The 19,266-nt window shown below is 40.4% G+C and overlaps 1 protein-coding gene across 2 annotated transcripts in view; it reads right to left on the bottom strand.

The window, feature by feature from the left end:
- Nucleotides 1-5,207: 5,207 nt before the first annotated feature.
- LOC119734852 (RAD50-interacting protein 1-like) overlaps nt 5,208-19,266 on the bottom strand; it is a 33,782-nt gene continuing 19,723 nt past the window's right edge. For both annotated transcript variants that reach the window (XM_038208438.1, XM_038208437.1), the window contains exons 13-14: nt 18,203-18,321; nt 5,208-7,990 (exon numbers count right to left, since the gene is read on the bottom strand). In XM_038208438.1, the coding sequence (XP_038064366.1) occupies nt 7,777-7,990; nt 18,203-18,321 (333 nt within the window). In that variant the 3' untranslated portion in view covers nt 5,208-7,776. The remainder of the gene's footprint in view (nt 7,991-18,202; nt 18,322-19,266) is intronic.

Consider the following 19,266-nt stretch of genomic DNA (forward strand, 5'->3'; position numbering starts at 1 on the left):
CAGATCCCGTTTTGCAGGGGGCAGAGAGCATGGAGCAAGCAATGCACCGTATGTTGAATGGAAGTTTGCCCCCTTTTTTCCCCGCTCAAAACAGCGCTCCAGTTCATGCATGCCCCAGAGGCGTCTAGAAGATTAATTGTATGTTTGTTCCCTGATTTTTAATCAAAGAAATTGCACATCTGGAGAAATGATCACTTTAGCGGGTGAATACATTTGCGTTGATGGCGGCCGTGCGCCACATGACGACATGAATGAACGCAACTGGGAATTGGCACAGATGAATTTGCTGCAATTTAATCATGATTCCTCAGGTTTTAATCGTTTGTCCTGTTTTGGGGAATTCCTGCAGTCTTTAACTCTGGCGGATCCAATTTCGGAGCTATGATAACATGTTAATAATATATACAGTATATGTTCTTAAACTATACAATGTGCTTTTGGCGCTGCTAAAAGAAAAATCGGCGTACGCATGCGCTCAAGCCAAATTCACTGATAACTCATGAAGCAGGCTGCCCGTTATAGCACGTATGTTGTCTGAATGCACCCCTGTATTAAAATTCCCAGATACCAGTGCTAAATGCCCATGCTTCAAAATTCTTTTAAAAATGCTCAGAACTCTCACATTTAAGCTGCACAGAAAAATGATGATCAACATGTCATCTTTCATTTTCTTTTCATTTTTTGGTGGGTTGACCATTGACTTTTCGAGAATTTCTCATCCAAAGAAGACGACCCCTATTTTTCCCAAAGCGGAGAAGTAGCCATCTTGAGAAAACGATCCCTCCACGACATGACAGAATAGCGCCACTTTTGAGCTAAACTGCATCATAAATGCTCAGAATTGGAAGCCCCAAGTCCAGGTCAGAGGTTCATTGCCATATCTCTTCAATTCCCCAATTTTATGGCTCTCAGAACTCTCTAAAATGACATCACTCACAAATATGGCAACTTGCAGCATAAACACCCCAAAAAGGGCAATAAAATGCCCTTAAAAATGGTAAAATGAAAATTGAAAATAAGGTTAAAAATTAATGGGACACAAAGGTGAATTTACAAGGACTGCATTAAACAATACATTGTCATGGCCTTTAATATTAGCGAAGATACTTCGTTTACGCTCCGGTGTCGGAAGAGGAGATAATGTCCCCGTGTTAAATCAAGTCTACCAATTGCGGCATAGGGTTGGGAGTACAACCGAGTACAGCTAGTAAAAGTCAGTGTAGTATGACATTTTTAACTATGAAATACGGACTCAATGGTTGCACTGCGCATGCCTCAATGAAGAATTCCAGATAATAGGACAGTGGCAGGTCACGTGTGAGGGTTAGTATCCATATAAGGTAAAAGAGAGCAGATTTCAAATGAGTTCAAATTTCATATGACACCGGTTCACATCAGGAAGTTATTTTTGTGCTGCGACTTCTCTAAGTTGAACACATCGCAATCTGCACGGCAAATTTCGTCTCCAATGGTTCGTGAAGACAATGTCGCTTGGCATTCCTTGAACGGCGGTGCGCACGTCTTTTTTTCGGGTTGGATGGAGTTACACGATGTTGAAGAAGACCACGCGCGGTCGATCAATGTAGACTTTTGCTTTTTCAACCGTCAGAACCTCCCCCGTCAAAACCTTCGCTTAGGTTCGCTTAGATAGCCAGCAGTTTTACAGAGGAAGTTCCATACAGTACTTTGTACCACCATAAAGGTTATCTAACATCTTGACATTTTCAGAAAGGGGTCGAGGAGAATGTACTCGAAGATGTAGGAAACGTCTTCGCGGTCGCAGCAAACGATTCTTGATGGAATGTCAGTCCCTTCTTGGCACCTTGTGTCACCGAAGAACGGGGATACATGAGTCCTCTCTTCGGGTCGGATGGGGTTACAAAGCGATGTCAGCCTTCAAGATGACCGCGGTCCATTGTATACCTTTGCTCTTTTCCCAACCAGAAACTTGTAAGATAACTCGCTCAGATGGCCAGAAAAGGCTCCTCCATGGTATTTAACACCAGACTAAAGGTTAATTCAGTATCTACCATCTTGACTTTCCATTAAGGAGGTACTCGAAGATGAGGATGTCTTCGTGATGGAAGTAACAAGCAGTCATAGATGATTACAGCCCATTATTGGAATCTTGTGTCACCGTTGAAGCACCCGACAAATTGTCCTTTGGTACCTCTGCGCGAGCCATATTTGTTGAAGACCTAGAAATGAGGCCCGAATTTTGGCCAAGCTGACCAAATCACGATTTCTATACTGCCAATCTCCCACCACCTGGTAGAAAGTTGTGTTGCCTCTGCACTTCTGAGTTCTAGAACAATACTACCACTTTGTGGGGTGTAGAGATTGGAGATGCTTGTGGCTGACGACTTTAGTAGTAAGCTCTGCTTTTGTTGGGCTTAATTTCTGCAGACTTTTCTTTCAAAAAAATCAAGCGAGGGGCCTCTATCACAAAATGCTGGAAGGAGATTCCATTAAGTGCCGTAGTTCTCATCTTGGTACGGAGAATTTACGACAGTCCTTGTTTGCGGATTCACGTAGAAAATGAAATTTGATGCCAAAGTCGCTCTATTTTGCAATGTAGTGGAGGCATGACTTGTTTTCAAAATGACGATTGGCTTCAAGACTACTTATAATTTTATGGGGTACAAGTCAAGCTGTCACTGATGTATTTAATGTCTCATGCTCAAAGTAACGATTTGAGGAGTTGTATATTTGAGGTGGCTTTATATCTATCATTATTCTTCGCGGGAACTTATTTACTGGTCAGCAGCCATTCTGTTGTTTGTTTATGAGTTTGGCGAAAGGGGGAGGGGTGTTGGTTGGGGATGTCAAGAAATTGGCGCCTGGTTGTTAATCATTGACCTTCAGGAAAAGGTAGAGTGGATTGACCGTAATTAGCCTGCGGAGCCTCGAGGACACTTGAGAGAGACTTCTTACCGTACTGCCCTTCGGCTACCACTCGATCACTAATGTCCATGTCCTGTACAGATAATACACAATGATAAAAAACGGTATGATGGGCCTTATTCACGGATCGGCCATGTTGAATTGAAAGTGCGGTAAAATCTTAATTTTTGGAACACGCGGAGAGAAATGAAAGCAAAGTAATTCCAGTCTGCTTAAAATTTGTAAACATTCCCTAATGTTTTAAGCCAGATTTAAAAAAAAAAATTAAGTAAAATAAGGCTGCATAAATAGTCTGGCGCCATCCCATTCAACAGTTAACAATTTATGATATACATTCAGGGAACACGACAAAAAATGGCTACCTTGTGAATAAGGTCCATAGATCAAGCCGTGATCAGAGGGAAGGTATGTTAAAAAGTCCAGTGGGTCCTTCGAATTGCGGAAGTGCATGTGCACTGTGAACGGAGTTCTTATCGGTGAGATATCTTCTTTGGTTAACAACCTGCAAAGATGACAGTGCCTGGAGCTGTGTCCTTCGGCAAGACACTTTTCAAAGTATCCTTCGGCAAGACACTTTTCAACTTCCTTTGAACCACGAGTACAGTGTTCTTGTAAGGGGCTGGTGTGTTACAACTAATAATGTAGTAACCAACGGAAAGTCAGTGTTGTAGTACTCGTACACGTTACTCGTATACTCGAGTACTTTTTTGAGTACTCGTATTTGTACTCGTACTCGTATGTCAAAGTACTCGTATTTAAATTGACGGTACTCGTACTCGTACTCGGGCAGCAAAGTACTCGTACTCGACATGTCGAAATTGTACTCGATCATCAAAGTACTCATACTCTAATTGCAGTACTCGCAGGGAAATGGTATAGCTTGACTTACCACGGCCTTATTTTATCGTTACTTTCAGTTTGAAATGGTTGGACACACGACCTTTTAACAAAATGTATATACACACAGATCCGAAAATTAAATTATTTTGATGATCATGCATCTAGCTCCTACCCTATACAGTTATCGCTGCACCCCCCCCCCCCCCGACCGAGAATAATGGATCTGTGGCTGTGAATTCGATGGCAGATTGCAAGTCATCCAAAATATTTACACGGCGACTCCTATGAACTTCGAAAAATTGATCTGTTTAAGTTGCTTACATTACAGGGCAATGTACCGGATCCATCTTTATCGAGCGGGCAACCAGCACCCACAAAGCCTCGTAAAGTGCAGGAGAGCGTCGAGTAGCGTTGCAGTTTCACCGCTAATTCGGCCGGGTGAACGCCGTAATTAGACACCGAGCCTCTCCACTTTGGACCGTGATTTGATGGAGCTTGACGGTGGAGCACGGACGGTAGCAATCTATCGTGCCTTGCTGGCCTGCACAACATGACATGGGCAAATACCTGGTCCTATCCTACACGGCCAGGAACCGGGTTATCCAAACACACATATTTCCCGTTAAAACCTCGACTAAAGGAGCAACAGGAAATGTGGAAGTCACGATTTACCATTGGGAATCTATAGGCCGGGTTTGGCTTTAGGAAAACACTGATTTCAAGGAATTTTCCGATAATCTTGTATATTTTTTTCTACAAATCTAACTATAGCTTTCTGTATTGTACCTGATCTTCGAAGTAAACACCTTTTTACATTTTGGAAGGCCCAAAAGTCGAAGTTGTCATTCTCACCATTGCAGGTGCATTCTAACGCGGCCCTTCCACCGTTATTCTCTGTGCACTTGGCGACAAAGGGGAGACGATTTGCTTTCGTAATATTTGCCTTGGTACAATAGTATAGCTTCCCGAGGACATAACGGGGAAGTTGATCGACCAAGGAATCTCTCGCGACCCCGGTCAGAATGATCCTTATATTCTTCTTAATTCCTTAGGTCGCCTCTCGGTCTGGTGATGTTTGCAAACTGTTTGCCAATCGCAGCTGTTTCCGTACTCGCATCATTTCCGTTGGTTCAATTACGGATCCATTAAGCACCGCCCACTGCGCAATTGGACAACACGTGCGCCTCTTCAATGCCACAATGCATGTTCCAGCCGCGCGCCTCATACGCGCGCGTGCGTGCACGCATGTCGGACTTTTATGCAAGGCTGTGATTGGTTAAAATGTCACAGGGTGGAGCTTAATGGATCGGTCAATTTGAGACGCGCGTGCATTTTGGCAACCTGATTGGTTGAAGGAGAGCGCCCACGCGCGACATGCTTGCCAGCGTACAATGTGGTTTTTTTTTTGCGGTTGCCGCCGGCCGGATAGATTTCGGAGGACGGGGAATCACGAAGCCTGTACGTGGTTGTGAACATCTTCATCAATTTATGAATCTTCAACTCAAACAATGTGGCCCCGGTCCCGTAAATGGTAGGTAGGTCGATTCTTGTCCCCTAGGCACACTTTCAAGGTTTTGTGGCATGTACAAGCTTATAAGCTTTTTTGCCAAGCCGGCAAATTTAATAGGGACGGGGATAGGTCACCAATTTGTCAGACCTTGACATGCAAAAAGCCGTGGATAGGTAAAGGGAGTAGGCCTACATCATTTAAGAATTTTACAATGCTAGCTGTACACTTAAATGATTTCAATGAAAAGAAAGTGCCCTTAAAGTTACACACAGATCACACACATAATTGCTTCAAAACAAGATTAATTAAGCAGGTTCTATATATGAATAAAATTTGATGCTCTTTCTTTGCACTTGAAGTATGAAGAACTTGCAGTTCCTTGCTCCATGGAGGAAGGAACACATGCAGTTACCAAGACAACTTGACTTAAAAAATCAAACAGCATTCGTTTTCCATTAGCTGGTCTCTGGAGGAACAAATCATGCCTCTATAGCCGTCGAGTTGTCTCCTGACCAAACCCCTAGTGGTGATGGCATAACAAGCAATTTACTATTTACATGTGTGTATAAATGTCAGGAACACAATCCAAAAATCGAATTAAGGTGGGGGGAACTGCATTTGCATGTTTTGTCCTGTCCTTCAGATAACTATGATTCAGAGTAATTCAAATTTATTAATTTCTGGAAGAAAGAAAACATTGCAAACCTTTTCAGAAATTTGGAGGTATATTTTTGAATTGCAGAACCTGTTGACATCTTCTTTTCCGTCCACATCTGTTGTGACTGACATTTCAAGACATTTTTGTTCATTGTTTTTTGGCATCTTGGTTTAGATTGGAAATTACTGACGAAAATTTAAATGTGATAAACATAATTCAGATTTTGCTAACATGATAGAGAGAAACGAGTTGCACCATATATATGTGCTGATGTACATATCCAAGGTAAAAACGTGCCACTGGTAGTACCGTAGTCAATGTAGTTCAATTCACATTTTACTTTTATTTTTTTTTTAAATGAAACTGTCAAGAAGAGTAATATCGCAACAAAGAAGATTTTACTGCAGTGGATCCCCATGTACAACCATCTGCAAGCTCTGGTAAGTAGTTTCACATATAATGCCATAAATCAATGCTTAAACATATTTCCAGCCATACTCCAATTAAAGAGCTTGTCTGTACTGATTACTGGTATAATATGTTAAAATTGTGCTTGGAATACAGACGTGCTGTTTTTATAAAATTTGTTGACTTTTTTTTAATTTAAAAGAAAAGTTAACTTTTTCTTGGGGGGGGAACAGAAATCATTAGAATAATCAGCTCTTGGAAGGAAATTTTAAAGAGTCAGAATTCTGATTAAATTCAGAAAAGTTTTATCTCTGAAAATGAACCCATTGTTCCTAATTTAGATCATCAGGGACAAATTTCCTGAGCATTCAAAGCAGAAAATATCAATAACCAGTCACAAGATATATCTCGTTACTGAAGCTCATAACCTGTGAAAAACAGGAACAAATGTCATGCTATTTTTTTTAACGGACAAAAACGTTCATTTGCCCATAAGGGCCCCTCTCAATTCATTTCGGGGTCAATTTCCAGACAGGTTCCAGAGGTATCGTATCTGGTATAAGTTGCAGGACTCTGAACAACTTCCCGCACTCTCCCCACAATGGAGTTATCAGTATTGGAGAGTCAAGCAGTTGCCAATAAAATGTCCCCGGAACATGTCTGGGACAAATGCAGAGCTTCTTCCAGACAAAGGGAATGACATTACCTGCAACTTGTCCGGAACTCGTCCAGATATAAATTGAGACCGGCCCTTAGCAAATATTTTCATGCTTAACAAAAATGCAATGCTTGTCTGCTCCCTGAAATTGACCCTTGCGCTTCTTAATAATAAGGGAATAAATGTGTGATTGAGAGGTCTAAAACACTCTGTTTAAGACCGGTTGGAGTCTGGATGCTGATAATTTTGGCTCGGGTATTTATCAGCATCCAGACTCCAACCGGTCTTAAACAGAGTGTTTAATACCTCCCAATCACATACCTATTCCCATTCATCGGACCATTTGGTCAAAAAAAAAATCAAAACTTTTCGGTCCACAGGAGTAAAAAAAAGTCAAAAATTATATATTTCTAACAATTTCATTAAAAAAAAAACACCCCTCTAGCTATACAATGGTAAGGCCCTCTGACAATCTCAACTCCCTGGTGAGTATAGAGCTCGATGCTGCCATTTCGGCGCAAAGCAGCTTTTATCAATCACATGACCATCTCTGCCTTCACATCTACCCAATTTACTCCTGGGTGGGGAGAAGCAATGAGTGACAAAGTGCCTTGCCCAAGGGCATACATCACAACTCCAGTCTAGACTCGAACCCACAACCTTTAAAATTACATATGAGTTCAAAGCTCTAGACCACAAGGCCATTGCACTCCACTTGTCATGCAATGAATTGTTATAATTTAAATAAATTTGTTTTATATTACAATAACTTACACTTGAAATCGAATCACTTTGTCACTACTTTGGCCAATCAGTGCGTAGATTCAGCACAAGTTCGGCAGCTTTGGGGGAGAGTCGGTAAACCCCGACGTCTCTGAGTGCGGCGTCAGGGGACGGGTCCTTGGTGTTATGGTCTATCGTCTGCTTAGCGTGGAGCGTCTGGTACAGGAGATCCCGCAACAAGATGGCTGAGCCGGGCTTCAGGGTGAGAAGAATGCAAGACTCCTTGAGTCTGAGGGGAAAAGAAAGAGCAAAGTAAAGTAAAGTAAGTAAGTAAAGTCTGTCAAGAGCCAATACAGCCTTGACTCGTTTGAGGTTTTAGGGTCATTGTGTTTAAATGGTGATATTCTTTGAACGGATCAAGCAATTTCAGTACTTTTCTTCATTTACAAGTAGCTTATGAAATTGGCTTTCCAGTCATTATTATTTTTGAGCTAGACATTTTTTTAAATATGAAATATGATTTTTGGGGTTTGGATTCCGCTTTTTATGACTCATTCAATATAATACAACACTTCATTGAGCCAATACCTCTTTCAAGCACGAGAATTTTCAGTTTGATCATCCCAGGGGACTAACCACATTAAAATAGAAAAACTGTTAATACCACCCGAAAAGCAAAGCTGTTCCGCGATCCTGGGTAAATCCTTTCAGAGATTGTGGAAAAATGTCACATGGATTAGGCAGGAATGATCCCAAGAGCTTTGAAAGCTTTTGCTTCGGGCTGGTTTCCAGTCAACAAACGTGAAAGGTCAGAGTAAAAAATACTGGTAAACCATTGCCCTTAGCATGTTTTGAACCACTGCTCTAAGCATGTTTTCAGTTTGGTGGGAAATGACATTTACTATTTTGGAAGCGGGAATGATAAAAAGCTTCAACACTCAAAAAGGGTAACCCGGGTCAACCTCAAAAAGCAAACCAAAATTCTAAGGGGAGGGTTGTTAAAATTGGAGCTATTGGCACACTGCAGATTTCTGATCATTGTTTTAATTATTGAGTATTTTACTGTGTACCATTTCTCACCCAAACCAAAGTTCCAGTTGCAGGTTTGTCTCAATACATTACAGACATGTTTTGCATGCTTTTCCACTCACTAATTGCCACCCACAATAGAAAAACGCTGCAGGTTTTATATAACAATAGTCCCTGGCTTTTCATTACTTTACAGACAACGGCACACGGCCCAGGTCACACCCCCTAAAAAAAACCGAGGTCGTGGCATATAAAGCGCATGCGCAGGGCCGCCATTTTGGCAAGGAACCATAAAGGTTGCAGACCAGTAAATAAACTGCCATAGACCCCAATGATAAATGCCCCCACTTCAAAACTTCAGGAAAAATACAACTCTCCAAGGTATTCGAGACACACATCAAATTAAAGCTAATTTCATCATCTTTCATTTTCTTTTCAATTTTCGGGGGGGTTAACTGATGACTTTAAGGAGAAATTTTCATCCAAAGATGATCACCCCTTAAAATGGTTCTGAAGCCCATCACCATTTTGAAAACCGATGCCTACACTCCATTGCAAAATAGAGCGCTTTAAGGGCTCCAATGTCATCCAAATTGAATGGAACTACAGGCTCACAGTCCTATGCACGGCTTCCACTCATATTTTTTACAAACCCTCAAGTTCATGGCCCACAATATGCTCAAATAACGAAGAATTTGAGGGCATGCAAATCATGATTTGGCCGGCGTAGGCGATTTTGGACCGATTTACTGACCTGCAACCCTAGGGCTCAAAAGATCACGCTGACATCCAGAAACTGCCTGAAGCCATGACCAAAAATAAAGGACTTTAAAATACTTCAAATCCAAACAAATATACGCTCCACATCTTGACATTTGTGATGACAGATAGAACACGGTTCCGTATACCGGTAAAAAATATACAGTATTACATGTAGGACCAGGAGATGTTAAGATTACTTTAAGCCATGTGCAGATAATGCTGACCCAGATATCGTAATCATTACTTGCACTCTACCGAGGTTTTAAAGGGTTAAGAATGAGATTTTAAAGCCTGGATCTAGACAGCCAGCGAGCCCATTACCTCTATGAAACTTCTGGCCAATGCCAGCTTAAGGCCTGGACTTGCAGTAGATAGAGCTCCGTGTATGGGATCAACAGTTGTAATTGGATTGAGTGCAGAAAGACACAGAAAAAAGTAACCCCTGATCAGCGATCACTGATGAGAACAACTTGCAGTGCTCAAGCTGGCTTTGCATCTGAGTGGTTACGGTCTTTACGAATTCTATCAAGATGTAGTTGAGATGTATTAGAGCGACCGTTTTACAAGGCCCACTGGTCACTACTGACTGGATAGCACATTGATACCACAGGCTGAAGTCCCTATAGGGTATCGTCTTGACAGGCCTCCAATGTACTACAGGGTGAGTCAAAATGGCAGAACCCCAACCCCAAAAAATATATTTCATATTAAAAAAAACCATGTAGCACCAAACATAATAATGACTGGAAAGCAAATTTCATAAGCTACTTTTAGATAAAAAATTACTGAAATTGCTCAATCTGTTCAAAGAATATCACCATTTAAAAACAATGACCTTTAAAACTGTCTCGTCTGGAAAAAAAATGTATTGTTTGTTTTGACTGTTTGGAACAACAAAGACAATGACACAGAATACTTGTTTCAAAAACTGTCACCAACTGTAGTACACAATATCTTTATTAACAACCCCGGTCAGGCAAACAATATGATTTATAAAATCCACCTTTTTTTTTTTAAAGACAAGCCTTCAAAGGACTTCCTTGAATATTTCTAACGTTTAAACTGAGATTTTATTGCTGGTGATGATTGAAGACCATTGCGACGACGATTCTTAAAATCGCAATTTTTTGGGGGGGGGGGGGGGGGACGAGACAGGTTTTAGGGTCATTGTGTTTAAATGGTGATATATTTTGAACAGATTGACCAATTTCTGTCATTTTTTGATCTAAAAGTAGCTTATGAAATTGGCTTTCCAGTCATTATTATGTTCTGTGTTCCACTTTTGTTGACTCACCCTGTAAGACAAATACGCGTGCAAATCGCATCAAATAAACTCCCGCTGCAGAGTATGCACGAAATGTATGGAGTCAAAGCTATAGAGGGCCTACATGTATAAATTGATTGCGCACATGTCTCCTTTTGGCTGATATGGAGAGCTAAAGCTTGTCAGAACAAAAAAAAACATGAAAAGTAAGATTCACAAGCAACTACAGTATGAATGCATTAGTTGCAACACCCGAACCTTAAAAAAAGGAACTTACAAGTATTTTTTGAGGGAAATTAGTAAAGATTGATTCAACTATTATATCTCCAGTCCGCTGGGAAACGCAACATTCAATATTTGTTCAGGTTGGGTATGAAAGTGTCTGTACGTGTCTCGGCATGCATTTCATAAGGTTAGTGCCTTCCAAACGCTGCGCCATGAATATTGCAAGAACAGCAAATCTATTCAATGTCGGTTCTGTAAATTGTTGAAATCCATCATTTCCAGTTGATCATCTGTGTCTGTGCACATGCACGTCACTTGTACAAATTACAGGTATGTATTTTTGTAGTAGCTGGCAAATGAAAGAAGCCGTCCTTGCTCATAATTAACAAGATTTGTCATGTGTTAAAAAACTCTCCATCTCACGTGTGGGTTGATTTGATTATCTCCCAATGCCATTTCGTGTTTTTATACGTATTCTCGAGAGAACATATGTTGTTTTACAGTTCGTAAGCATATCCCTGACGAAATTGTCCGGCTTGTATTGGTACGGTGTGTGACTTGATAGCATTTGCGGCATTTATTGAGCAGTTGCAGGCTGCAGTTAATTTGCAGCTTGCAATCTTGTGAGTGTGTTAACATGTACGCATGATTTCGTGGACGCCGCAACAGAGTAATTAGTCTGATCCATGGTTACTGGACCGTGGCATCAGCATTAAAGAGTGAGAAGTCACAGAACCAAACTTACACGCCGAGAAGTTTGGGTACCGTCACAAAAAGTGGAGTTGATACGGTACATGCCAAGAAGAGGAGTTGGTACAGTACATACCAAGTTTCATTAATTTAACCCTAACCTTCCCAAATCCTCCAAAAACCTCTTTGCAAAATGGAGAATTTTGCAGGATTGAGGCCATATGGCAAAAGTGTGTTGCTGATTTTGTAGGATGCACTGTGTCAAGGTCTTGGGCCGGACCTTGTGTTGTTTGTGCTCAGCCGTGCATAAATTTAGGCCTATATTGTACTTGAAATCCTCCACACTGCTCCAGGATGTCACTGGCTCTGTCTCAACATATTGGCAGTGATTGCCGGAGGATTTTGCAGGATTGAGGCAGTGGTCACCCCTCCAAGGACCACATTCAAGAAATAATGGAGGATTTTGCAGGATTGAGGCTGTATGCTATTTTTACATGGATGGGGTTGGAGGATTTTGCTGGATTGAGGTTACATCCTAGCAAAAATGCCTGGGGAGTTATAGGGTTTTAATGCTGATACTACTGGACTGCAGTATCAGCATATAGGAGTAAAAGTCAGGCAACCAGACTAGCTAAGAAGTTTGTGTACTATCAAAAAGTGGAGTTGCCATGAGGACTGCACAATATTAACTAATGAAAGAGGTGAATTTGCTCATCAAAAACTAAACAATGAAGATCTTAGAACAGAAGGTCAGAAATTTCAAAGGACTTTTCAAAATAACACAAATCTGTGACACTGATTTTAAATAACCACGACAGTACAATATGACTATGATACTAAATGTTTGTGAAACAAATTATCCAAAGAGTTTAACTGAAATGCAGGTAACTACACACCGATTCCGAGCTGGTGTTTAAGATCAAAGTTGTACTATCGTTGGCCAAGGCGGAAGGTACATGTACGTCATGGATGCGAGGCTGAATGTTTGCCGGCGACTTTAATCACGTCGTTACTGCCAAGTATAGCTCCATTACTGTGATGAGTTGGATTAATTGCAGGCAAAACACACAGGCTGGATATTGCTTCGCTCATATTAGCCTCGGGAGTCAGGAACATGAAAAGAAGCAGTCTTTTCAGACGGTACAGGAATAGCACAGCTCAACGGCATTTGCTGGGCTTGATTTGACATTTTCTAAGATAAGGGAGATTAATTACAGTTCTGAATTGTGTTTCATGTGTTTGGTTTGAGAAAGGGGGGGGGGGTCGTTGATTGGAACAAGTGCGAGTGCATGATAAGCTCTGGCCATGTTGCATGAAAGTCTTGCATGAATCGATCAAAATGATCCCTGCCAGAGCTTAAAAATGCAAGACGCCCAAAAATGCAAAGCCAGGTACATTTCCGCACCAGTGCCAAGAAATAACCGTGTGCTTCGCGGTAACATCAAGGCTGGCACAAATTATTTCACCGTGCAAAGGGCGGTAGCGTTGACCGGAGACTGTACGTACAAGCACGGGCCACCATCCCACGCGAAAATCATTCTGCGCTATATACCACGTGACTATAACATCACTACAAATATTTCATAAACATGTTTGCGAATTGTTACAGACAATTTTTGTGAAGTACTAAATTTATATTGTTTTTTTTTCTCCATGCAACAGACGGTAAAGCTGACTGAAGATTGTGCGTACAAGCCCGGGCCGCCGTCCCATCCGAAAATCAAGCTGAGCTATATACCACGTGACTATAACATTACTGCAAATATTTCATAAACATGTTTGCGAATTGTAACAACAATTTTTGTGAAAACAGCATGTATACTATTATTGGATTCCATCATGTTGATAGGAAATATTTTTGATTCCAAAAGTATTAAATTAATTTTTTTAGCTTATTTTTTTTCTTCAAAATGTCAATTTGGTAATTATATTTTATGGTAAAGGCCTATTTTGGTCAATTTTCGGGGATAGATATATGCAAAATATACACGTACGCACATCGATAAAAACAAAACCCATGTTCCGAAAACTTTCGGCAAGAGTGCATTTATGTGACCACGGCATTGCATTTGGCATTTATATTTTGTCAAATAAATGTGGTCATTTTTGGGGGACAGGCAGACAGACAGACAGACCAACCGACTGACCGACCACCAAATGACGTCATGAAAAGACAATTCAACTTCCCAAGTTCCCAACCTACAACACTCTCCAGGGAGGGTAAAAAAGTGTCCTGTTGTTTACACAAATATCAAGCATCCCTGTCCCTTCAGGGACTTTAGTATTATTCAAAATGAGTATTTAAGTCGAGGTATGTCCCCAAGGCTTAAAAGCTGAAGTCACGGGCGTGATGTCCACTCAATGCAGGACTGGAGGAGTTCACTGGCGAAAGAAAGAAAATGCCAGCCACTTAAAGTGACCACTTAGTGTACCAGGGGATCAATAAGAAAGGCCGAAATGTGCCCTACGGGACGTTCTCCGTCAAACGGTCTGGAAATAATTGGAAAATATCTTCGGGATTCCACCTTGGAAATGGCCCAGGGGAGGCTAGAGGGACGATGGAGGAAAGCTGAAACAAATCAAGTCGGGGATAAAGTGTTTAAATACACACACATAGGGCAAAAAACACTCAATGGGTAAGGCAAATATTCTCAAGCGAAGACGGCGGCAAGAGTAATGTTATCTAGCTTCTGCTGCTGCTTCTTCATGCTGGGTAAACCCGGGCGGTGATGACGCGAGACTGGAGGGTGTGTTGCCACAGTGATGCGGATGCAGAAGATAAAAAGGCCAAATCGCGTTCATGGGTCCACAGGTCTGTCGGAGACACAGCTTGATTCCCCATCATTGAGTCATTGCCATTGGAAACAAAATCCTCCGGATTGACTTATACCGTTTCCCGAGAGTATGTAGTCATGGTAGCCTTGAGGTTATACTTGCATAATCTTATAAAGACTCTTGTTAACATGTACATGTACATGTAGATTGGAGAAAAAGGCTAGATGTGACTTTTTAACGAGTCCTTCTCTCTTCACATTAAAGGGTTCATGCAATGTAATTTTTTTTACGCAATCCTTGAAAATGCACCTTTGCGTCCCATTTAACCCTATTTTCAATTTTTGATTTGCCATTTTCAAGGGTATTTTGGTGCCTTTTTCTTTTTTATGATAATATGATTTCCGCATTTCTGATTGAAAGTGTGATGTCAATTCAGGCAGAAACTTCAATGTTACAGCTATTTCAGCACAAAAAGTTGTAAGAATTTTGGATTTTTGCTGTAACTTCTCTTTTCTTTGGTGATTCGTTGTTGTGTCAGAACTTGGCAGTAAGCCAATGAGCAAACTTTTCTCACAACGATTTTCAATGGGCAATTTTTTTAGATTTGCAATTTGCTCAGAAAACCCCTGAACTTAACAGTGGCTTCCTGAAATGATATCACAGCAACAGCGCCCTTAGTTGTCTAGAAAAACAGGGAAATTATTTTAAATGTTTAAAGTGCACTTTCAAATAAAATTAACCAAAAAGGGATGTCAAGTATTGTTCATTTTCAAGAGCAGTAGAAAGTTGCACAAGTAGTCCATGATGCCTAAACCAACAAATTAATAAACAGACAATTGGTATTAAAAAAAAAAAACACTCATTAGGCCAAAAAAAAAACACCTCGGTCTCTGGTCAGCACGCGCGTCGATTTTAATCATGCGCGTCAACTTTTTTTGTTTCTCAAATTAACACGGAAGCTACAACAGCGCCCTCTAATGCCACGCCTCCTCAAAATTTGGTACCAAGGAGCACCAAAGAATGGGGAAATTGCACCAAGGCAAATGATAAAGGGCACCAAGGCAAATTATGGAGTACACCAATGTATAATGAAGACACAAAAAAGCAAAATAGTACCCACCTTGTCTGTACAATACAAGCTTGAAAAAAAAAAGCCACCCCAAAACAAACAAAAAACGCGTCGCCGCATCAATTCCGGAACTTCGGTCTGACCAGAGACCGATTTTTAATTTTTTTGGCCTTACGGTACTCAAGTACATGTAGTTTAAGAATTTCATAGAGAATGTTTGTTAATATGGTTTCCGTTAGCGTATTTGTTCATATGTTGGCTCTACATTTACAGTTTTGTGAATAAACATGAATCTCTGCCTTAGGAAATTTCATATCTTCGATGTCAGTGGGCGGTGTTTATTTTCATTGTGGAGATTGGGTTCCATGTAATTGGGATTTCTGTGGGCCCTTAAATTTTACATTTCCTGATTTGAATTTTATACAGTAATTTATTGTCCGTTCTCACTGTTTGGCGAGCCTTCAGAAGGACTTTGTTATCTTTAACTTTTAACCTGACGTTTTATCGCTGGTGATGTTTGAAGACAATTGTGACGACGATTCTTGAAATCGCATTTTTGGACGAAAGAGGTTTTAGGGTCATTGCGTTTAAATGGTTATATACGTTGAACAGATTGAGCAATTTCAGTAATATTTTTCATCTAAAAGTAGTTGATGAAATTGGCTTTCCAGTCATTATTATTTTTGGTGCTACACTTTTTTTTATATATATGAAATATATTTTTTTGGGTTTGTTTTCCGCTTTTTTTTTTGACACACCTTGTGTACAGTACTTAAACTTGCTTGAATACTTAATTATTGGCGTTCAATCCGTGCTATTTTAGAAGTTTACCCCCCCCCCCAGATTATTAATTTTTTTTAATGGCTATTCATTTGCAGCAATACAAAAGTTAACACTTTTGAAATAAAACAAAATCAACAATTCATTATGGAATTATCTTACATATTTCAACTTATTTGCAGCTGACCAATAATTCCGTTCGCGCAGGGTAGACTGGTTTCCGCCACCTGTGAACTTTGATAATGTACCGGTAGGGGGTGCGAACCAGTCTACTCACAAAGTGGGTTTGTTCATTTGTGCAAAAGCAATCCAAAATGAAAGTCTTTCTCCCGAGGATTGCCGATGCCAAAAATAGAATATTGGGATTTAAAAATATAACATTCAAGTTGAAAATTCATTCGGAGAAAAAATTATTTGTTGAAGACCAAACTTGCAGATTTTGCCGGATTTGGGGATTTTGTGCAAAATTTTTAGATCCGAGTCCTACACAGTACAAGCTGTGCACTCACTGCACATCATGAGTCTACATACCTGCATGGACTACAGGACTAGCACCCTCAACAGTGATACAGACACTGGATAGACACCCAAACTCAGGTGCGTCCGAGGCCAAATTCAAACTGGCGCTAATTTCAAAATTTGTGCTAACCATAGCAGAAAATTGTGCTAATTTTAATCACTATTTCATGGCGTGGATGTGCGAATGGTAGCATCTGTGTGGAGATGTCTACTGTTAAGTAACTGATTTAAACATTTTGTTTCCTCTGGGCAAGTGAGTCTTTTGCTGTGCTTACTGCTTAGGCCCAAAAAAAAAAGTCTCCGGTTTCTGGTATGCGCGCGCGTCGCCGTAGCCATGCGCGTCGGCAAAATGAAAAAGTTTTTTTTTTAATGAAAGATGATGTCTCAAAACCGCCAAACTCACTGGTTTGACTGGAATACTGCTGCTGCACAATTTTAACGTGTTTTTAGACTGGGTTATGGTCGAGAATAAGCTTTATGTGGCCTCTCTGGACTCCCACATATTTGCACTAAGTTTAGTCGGACACCATTTGCAGTCATCAGCACACATTTGAAGCAAAAAAGTCAGGTAAAAAAAAAAAAAAGCTGCGTCGCCGCATCACTTTTTGGGCAAGCTCCATACCAGAAACCGGAGACTTTTTTTTTTTGGCCTTACGGTCTCCATGGAATGTTCTGTTAGCAGAACATTGTGTGCTTAGCTACATCATGACTTTGGGCCCTGGTAGCAAGAAGGGAGGAAAGCCATTGACTGAAGAAATTATGAAACTTTGAAAAAGCCGGTCCGAGACCACGAGGCAGGCCACGGAAGACCTGGGATGAGACACTGGCAGAAGACCTCAGACTGTCAAACCTCATCAATGTGGATGTCAGAAATTGGACTGCGTAGAACAGGGCCATTAACCCTAAACCCCCAGCGTCTTTTACCAGGAACTGGACCAAGTCCATAAAAATCCATCAATCACTGTGCTTCCAATACAAAACTGTACATGACAAAATGGAATCCACCACTGACGCACTGGTTGACATTCATGGACTTGCTACACATGGCTTTTATCACAATAACAGTACAGAAAGCTAGGCAAAATCAATCGGATACCCCTAGCACTGCTATAGGTCATTAGGCCAAGGTCCATCATATTCCATCAATATTTAGTCACGCCAGGCCTTCTGGACCAAGTCCCCAAAATCCACCAAAATGGGGGATGCACTTTTGATGGAGTTGGGGTGGTTAGGGTTAAGGAAAAACAAGTCTCACTCCACAGTGTAGGAAAAATGGACGTTAAAATGAAAATGATGATCTTGGACCATCAAAAAGTCTTAAGACATTATCTACTGTTTCTGTATGGAGTTTATAACAACTTAGTAGCGTCAGCAACTTTATGACTTACTCTTTGAAGTAGTTCTCAGGGCGTTGGGTGTAGTCTCCAAATTGTGGGAACAAGCCCTTGGTCATGTCATACTGCAGTTGTACAGAACCACCTTCGTTGAACTGGTTGCCAAGTATAACCTTTATGTAAAATATAGACAAAAACAATGATTTACACGAGAACAGAAATTGTACCAAAAAAATGAAGCAATGAAAGGAATCAAACGCCTTAAAAAATGAAGTAAACATAAAATTCTGCAGGTAATATTTTAACTAATTATCATGGCAGAGAAATGCGGTATTATTGTTTGTAATAAACAAACTATGCATCTAATTTTTGATTCCCTTGTGTTTGGAACTATTAGCCTCTCAAAATAACTGGAAAATAATATTATGTACAATGTTCACAACTGCAGTTTAACATATATATATTGTTCTTGAGATATCTTCATCAAAAGAGGGCGATGTTTAACATCACCTTACCTTCACAAAGCCGACACTACATGAATACATGTGTCTCTGTCCCATGACTGAGAATAATATAAAGGGTGTCTTACAAAAACCGAAACCTGAAAGCCCCTCTTTTTCACAGCTTTTAGAAAAATACATCGCAAATATCGATACACTTAGAGAGTATATTTCATTAGCTATTCATCACCAAAAAATCTTTCCAATCGGGTAAATATTTGTAGAGTTATGGCCAATTGAATACAAGTACTGCTTTTTCGTTTTGTTCATGGCAAATGATATTTCGAATGCTGTAATAACGCCTCTGTGAACCACTGTGAACAATTTTAGTGTCCTGAAACTTAGTTCGAAATTCAAAAACGGTGGCATCCGGAAATTAGGCATAAAATCGGCCGAGTGTTTCCTAATATGGCGCACTTGAACAAATCTCAGAAATTCCAAAGTCAACATTTAAGAATTTCTTTAGAGTTCACAAATTCTGATAAACCATTATTACCTCAAAATTCACATTAATCAGAAATCAGGTTAATCAGAAAATTATTTGCTTATTTTTGGGCGCATTTTAAAAGGCTCACTGCAAACTTCAAAATAAAATCAGAAAGCTGCATGAAAGTGAAA

This window comes from Patiria miniata, unplaced genomic scaffold (genome assembly GCF_015706575.1).
Source record: "Patiria miniata isolate m_02_andy unplaced genomic scaffold, ASM1570657v1 HiC_scaffold_28, whole genome shotgun sequence".
Lineage (NCBI taxonomy): Eukaryota > Metazoa > Echinodermata > Asteroidea > Valvatida > Asterinidae > Patiria > Patiria miniata.